This window comes from Brassica napus, chromosome C2 (genome assembly GCF_020379485.1).
Source record: "Brassica napus cultivar Da-Ae chromosome C2, Da-Ae, whole genome shotgun sequence".
NCBI lineage: Eukaryota > Viridiplantae > Streptophyta > Magnoliopsida > Brassicales > Brassicaceae > Brassica > Brassica napus.
Genome location: NC_063445.1, coordinates 16,211,096 through 16,218,081, shown reverse-complemented (window position 1 = coordinate 16,218,081; position 6,986 = coordinate 16,211,096). Strand labels below are relative to the sequence as shown.

General features: G+C 31.3%; 1 protein-coding gene across 1 annotated transcript; it reads right to left on the bottom strand.

Moving 5' to 3' along the window:
• Positions 1-3,060, bottom strand: BNAC02G17280D. The gene is made up of 9 exons (XM_013820912.3): positions 2,886-3,060; positions 2,372-2,447; positions 1,968-2,108; positions 1,730-1,811; positions 1,447-1,615; positions 1,218-1,354; positions 884-1,136; positions 744-807; positions 1-661 (listed from the first exon to the last, which is right to left on the bottom strand). Exons 2-9 carry the CDS (start codon positions 2,427-2,429, stop codon positions 237-239), a joined length of 1,329 nt encoding a protein of 442 aa, XP_013676366.1. The 5' UTR covers positions 2,430-2,447; positions 2,886-3,060; the 3' UTR covers positions 1-236.
• Positions 3,061-6,986: the final 3,926 nt, after the last annotated feature.

Below are 6,986 nucleotides of genomic sequence, written 5' to 3'. Positions count from 1 at the left end.
TTCGATCAAGAAAATGTAAATGAATAATAAACCTCCACATTAACGTAACTGTTACAAAATGAAACCTCCCTTGAATAAAAACCGTGCATGATAAGCACTGTGGTTTCTGTTCTAAGATAAAAAGGAGAAAATGGCTTCCCTAAACCATACAATACAGATCCTACAAGTCACTCACTAATTCATCTTCTGCTGCTAAAATCTATAACGATCAATCAGCCTCCTCTCTCTCTCTCTCTCTACCTCAAATTTTGATCATACGGAGAGTAGTAATACCTTCTTTCTGATTCCGAGCCAGGGCTTCTTGCTATTGAACCAAACCCGTGATCATATCTAATGCCACCATACCTTGGAGGATAACTAGAAGAAAGTTCAACACCCGGAGGTCCCATTACGCCTCTGTATTGGTGATCATGATTGTAACCATGCCCTGTGTTCTTCCTCTGTTGCCATAACCACACATCTGCGTTCTCCGGGATAGGCGCGTTAATACCAGGAAACTCAACTGTCATTTTCATTTGCGGCGGCTCTGAAGAGCTTGCTGCTACTTCCAATATCTCACCGTCCTCAGCCTTTACCTCTCCTTCTTCTTTTTCTTCTTCTTCTGGCTCAGTCTCTTCCTCATCAAATATAGTGATTCCAGAGAGATGATCCTCTTCCACAGCTACAGATAGAGAGAGAAGAGACGACTAACACGTGAACAAAGATGTTATCATGGTGAATGTGCTGATGGCTCAGAAGCTTACCTAGATATCCTGGTGGATATCCAATCTCTCGCATCCTGTGAAGCCAAGGAGGAGGGTCCAGTTCCTGAACAAAAACAAGTATGTTTGCTTAATCAGAAAGCTCAGTTTTCCTTGGTGTAGTGAAAGGTTTGAAGATTTACCCCAAGACCAAGAACCTGACGAGTCTCAGGATCAAGTGAGCCAGGCTTCAAGCCATCATATTTTCCACCTTGAGCGCTCTTATAATACCGAGACGGTATTAGACGAGAACTTTGATTTCTTTTGCTTTTATGCTGTCTCCGTGCAATGTTAACCGCTGATCGATCAAAAGGCTTTGGACATTCTCTCATTGAATGACTGTATGCGCCGCAGTTGAAGCAACGTGGAGGATCATCATCAATAATCTCCAAACCTCTGGAAGAATAAAAGGACAAGTAGTTTCAAAAGAATGCACAAAGATAGATAGATACTTAAGTATGTCATAGATTAGTGTACCCTTCCAAGTTACTTGAGCCAACGGTTGAATCTAAACCAATTGCGAATTGACGGTTATAGAGAGGAGTAGTGCTGCTTTCCACTGGAACAAACTCCTTTAAAGAATCCTGACCAGTTTTGCAGTCGAACCAAAATGACTGCAAATGCAAGAAGAATGTATCTATCAGTAAGGATTATTGGGGAAAAAAGTTCAAAGCTTCTATATTCTTATGGTGACATTTTCACTCACCACAGATGATGTCTTCTGCAATCCCACACGCAAAGCAGGAAAATATGTGTCCTCACCAGATTCCAGTGCTGGTTCTTGATCCTGATCAGACTGGCAAGGCAGATAACTTTGTTCTGCTTCCCATTCTGACCATTGCTGTAATAAACTTTCCAGCTTCTGCTTGCTAGCTCTGGAAAGTGAAGGACAGCAAGAAAAAGTTACAAAAACACCAATAACTGTCTCAAGTCAGTCATGTTGTTAAGAGTTACTAGCGGTCAGGTTAAGAGTCTTCGTTTCAGCTAACCTTGTTAAGTGTTTATATGTAACATGTACTGAAGATTGATTTTCTTCAGAGATTGTTCTGGCTCTTTTAACACCAGTTTTAGCTGATACATGGAATTAGGGAAAAGAAAAGAAAAGAAAAGAAAAGAAAACGTAACCACATCCATTAAAGTCTCAGAGCAAAATCGACAATATGATGAATATAATCAAAATTCCATGTCAATCCTAAAGTGTTACTGAACCAAAAAAAGAGAGGATACAACTAACATCCACTTTCACGGTTTCAAGACTGACACTGACAGCATCTCTAACCGTCGTGGCTGTGGATGTTGTTTCCCTTGAAAACTGGCCAGAAACATTTCTGAAATCATCTTCTGTTAGATCCATGTCTTCCTCCATGTCTGACAGATTTAAGAATCACAAACATAAACATAAACAAAACCCAAAAGCTCTTCGTTCGTTATTTGAAACTAAGACAATCAAATAATACAAAAAGCTAAACAAAGGTCAAAGCTTTTCCCTTGGTTGAAAACAACAGATAAACCCTTCAAAAACATATACTAAAACGAGACCTCATCCTAGCTTAATACTATAACATAAATAATTTCCTGAATGAGTAAAACAGAAAGAATGTGCCTTTTATATAAAAAGAATGGACCTTTACCAGAATTGTGTTCATCTTTCTGTCCTTCTAAACCAGAGAAGCTTGAATCTGCTGCCATCTTTTTTAATATTAAATCCTGAAGAGTTTCAAAAAAGAAACACAAACAGCAATGAGCAAAGAAAATACAAAATAACATGTAATAATTTCAATTCTAAAGACTCAAAACAACATTTAGCTAAGGTAAACAGAAAGAATTATCAAGAAACCACTTCTCAGTCTACACAAGATCCAGCTTCTTCTTAAGCGAACAAGTCAATTCAATAGCAGCTCATACTATTTCCCCAAAACCCAGTGAGAAAAAGAGTAAAAATTCAAGCAGCAAGACTCAAAATTGGTTCACTGAAAACACTTCAGGGTTGAAGAACTGGCAAGAAACACAGCCCAAGAATCTCCACAAAACTAGTAAAACCCAACTCGAATCTGAACGGGAAATATGAAACGACACGAAGCTCACAACTTTTTTTCTTTACAATAAAAAAATTCAGAGGTAAGGTTAGAGGAAGAAAGGCTTCACCTTTGTCAACGGGAAACGAAAGTGTGGCAGTGAAGAAGAAGAAGGAGGAGGAGAATGGCGATGAATGATAGATCTATGGGGGAGGAGGATTCAAAAGAGAGCCTTTTATTTTTCCGCCCAAGAAAATCATCTGATACGACCAAGTTCACTAAAAGCCCATCTGGCCCAGACGGGCCCCTCTATATTGAAAGTTCGTTTCTATAGCATCATTACAATTTTTACGAAAGATCATCTGGATATCCGGAGGGACCAAATCCGGATAGTAAAATGTTGGATCCGTCAAAACTGAATCCGGATTCGAATATTTTAGTTTTTTAGTCTGAATATCCGGATCCGTAAGTTTTATTAATAACTATTTCAAAAATAGTAATATCTATATATAAAATTAAGTTTATTTAATATATTTTTATTTTTATAATAGTATATATAAATTTTATGTGAATTTTGTAATATTATATATACATAGATATAATTAAAAATATTATATATTTTTTATTTTTAAATTATTATTAATATTTTATATATATTAATATTATTTTTTATTTATTTTAAAGATCCAAATCCGGATCCGGATATCCGCCGGATATTACAATTTCTAGAAGGATATCCGACATCCGGATATCCGAGAACCCCGGATCCGGATAAAGATAGTAAAATTATGGATCCGCCGGATAAGGATTTTGATCCAGATACCTTAAAATTGCTCAGATGCTCGATCCGTCTTAGGGCTAGTTGCAAGTCATTTCATTATGTTTTTCCATCATCTTTGTGAAATTATTACGTAATTTTGATGTTTAACAACTCGGATAGATTTTTGATCAAAAAAAAAAAAAAACAACAACTCTGATAGATTATCAAAATAACCCTTCGGCCTTATTGTAGTTGTGTCAATGTGGTCTTTAACGAAATGACATAGAACGCATGAAACACCTCTTGGTGGTCTAGTGGTAGGCGGACACCAGTGGCCTAGTGGTAGGCGGACACCAGTGAGCTAAGCGACCTGGGTTTGAAGGCACCCCGCTACGGCTAAATCACTAGGACGTGGCTGCTGCGGGCCTCGAGGGATGTCTGGGCTCCGGCCTGGGACACTCGGTTAACAACAAAAAAAAAAAAAAAAAAAAAGACATAGAACGCATGAACGCAACTCACAAAGTGGCTCACTAATGATACACTGTCGGCCTGATCCGTAACCTTGTGGAATGGTGGAATAGTGAAGTGATTTCGTAGGTATTTTACCGATCAACAAAAATTACGGAACTGGAAAAAACGAAATACTGACAAAAAATACAAAAAGATACAAAAAGAATTTTCAGTAAATGGAAAGTAAGTTCTAGTTGATTATTTACAAAATCAACATTATCATATTATTAAATTATATGATAACACCATTTTAAAATTTTAAATTAATAGCAATAAATATTTCAATGATTAATAGTTATGTTGTAAATAAAGTTATACTATAATTTCTTTTATAATATTATAAGACGTCAATCTATTATTAAAACGTACTGAAAAATAAGTTAAATATTTATAATAAGAACTAAAGTATTTTTAATAAATTTTAGTTTCTTTCAAAATTTTAATAATTAGTTTAATTATTGATATTTATCTTTTCTTATAACAAAATGAATATCATATAAAATATTTTACTCAATTTAATATGTATTCCATTATTCCACAAATTTTAAATTTTTTTACGGCTTAATTAATTTTTCGCAGCTTAACTACTTTTTTTTCGATTTCGCGAATAAGCGATGGTTACCATCGCACCAGATTAAATTCATTGAAAATCATTGGTAACCGTGAAATCGTAGATAGGTGAGTATGTAAAAAATTCTTGGAAACCCAACCAGTAATATCTCAAATGACATATTATTGATTGAATTTCCAAAATTTTTACATAGTTTTAATTAAATAATATTTGTTATATATACATACATCAATATGTAAATTTAGAACCTGGTAAAAAATTCCCATTGAAGTTGATCTGAGTTCGCCGTTTTGTTCCACATAGAAAGGAATAGAATAGTATATTTATCCCACTCTGTTTTTCAAATATTGAATTTGCAAACTTATATGTATATACCTAATTAACTTATCTTCTATGTATATTGAAGCAATTCATCATTTGTATTTTATTAATTATATTTTATTTAATTAAATAATTTACATTAAATTAATTAATTAAAATAATTCAAATTAGATTACTATCCCATCATATTTTTTACCTATACATAACAATACAAATCATTTTTGATGTATCAAACAAATAAATTAGTTTCAGGGGTTATTGCGTTACTAGAATTTGTTTTGCAGTCTGAAGTATTAATTTTTTAAACATTTAGATTGAAAGTAGTAATTTTGCCAATCCAATACTATTGAAACAGAAACATAACTTTGGATTTAACATTTAGCCACATGTGATACCTTAAAAATTAGATCTTTATATTAATTATGCACTCCATTATTTTCACTAACAAATAAATTATTATTAAATATACAACTTATCATCTAACCTAACCACTTATTTAGTCAACTAGGTGTTTTGTCCGCACTTGCGGATTTAATAATTTTACTAAAATTTGTAAATAGATATATTATCAATTTAAAAACCATTGACTAAGTTATTTTCATGATTTTGAAATATTTTAATAATTAATTTAATATTAAATTTTTATATACGATTAAGTTTTTTATTTTAATAAAATATCTTTTGTTACGTAAAATAAACTAAAATATTCATATATACATGGATTTATATTTATTTATAAAATATTATGATATAAAATATTTTTGGAGAACATAATATATAATTTTTTAAATAATGATGATTATCAAATTAATGAAATTATTTTTTAATTTATGGATAATTATATATTAACTAATCTAAACTTAGGGTTTAGAGTTGAGGGGTGAGATATGGTTTTTGGAATGTGAAATTTATGATTCTAATAAATATATAAATAAATACTTAAAATATATATATAAAAAATTAAAAAAAAAATTTCAAGCATCGATTTTGAAAAACAAATTTTGAAAAACAAATTTTGAAAAACAAAATTGAAAACAAAATTGAAAAAAAAATTGAAAAAAAAATTGAAAAAAAATTGAAAAAAATCATAAAAAGAATTATAAAAATGTTTGAATTTGAAAAAGTTTAATTCGAAAACATAAAAAAACTATTTTTTATTTAAATAATTATTTATTATATATATAGAAAACAAAGGTATAATAGTTTTTTACCACTTAATGAAGAATGTATTTTTGAATAATTGTACCATGAAAGTAATAAACATGAAATTCTCCCTTGTTTTTATAATCGTTGAAGTTTGAATTAAAGAAAATGAAATTGTTTTATTTTATGTTATACATTGTATACCATTATTCTTCATCCAAAGCCCATTAATATTTGAAACATGTTTTCGCTGACTAAAGAATCGAAATAGTGGTAAAATCAACCAAAGTAACTGAAAATAGAACAGAGTCTCATCAGCTATCCTGTCATTAAACGAGCAACGGAAAAAATGACAACAAACAATCTCCGGCAACAAAACAATGTCAGCAGTTGTGGCAGCAGCGACAACAACAACATAAGCGCTGGTCGCATGAATTGAAGAGACGCTTCTTGAACCGTCTTAAAGAGCTTCGTGGTCCTCATGGTGCGTTACTTGATTTCGCTTAGCATTTTTAGTAAGGAAAATCTTCTAAAAACCCCAAAAATGTTTTTACAATAAAAAATAGCCAAAAAAGAAATAAGCAAAATATGTTTCACTAAAGAAATATATGATAATTATGCTTATACTCTATAAATATATAAAATAAATAAATAATATGCATTTGATTTTTCTTATTTTTTTTTTATTTTTTTTTAAAAATATTATTTTGAATTCTATATCCTAAATCTTAAGTTTAAAACGAGTATGAGTCGGTTGGGATGTATATAATTGTAAAAAGACTCGGAGTAGCCAAACTCCATCAAATTTAGTTAAAGTCTATCATAAACATTTTTAAAATTTTATAAAAAAAAACAAAAATAAACTATTAATAGTTAAAACTAAATATTTTTAAATTCTAAATTTGACATATACAGTTTCATGCTGA

Bases quoted from the DNA above. Each gene is read 5' to 3' on its own strand.
- BNAC02G17280D (XM_013820912.3), bottom strand. From the start codon at position 2,429: ATGGCAGCAGATTCAAGCTTCTCTGGTTTAGAAGGACAGAAAGATGAA. The intron at 1,355-1,446 runs GTGAGTGAAAAT...TTGCATTTGCAG, and splicing joins TGCAGAAGACATCATCTGTG to TCATTTTGGTTCGACTGCAA. The intron at 662-743 runs GTAAGCTTCTGA...CTCTATCTGTAG, and splicing joins ATATCCACCAGGATATCTAG to CTGTGGAAGAGGATCATCTC.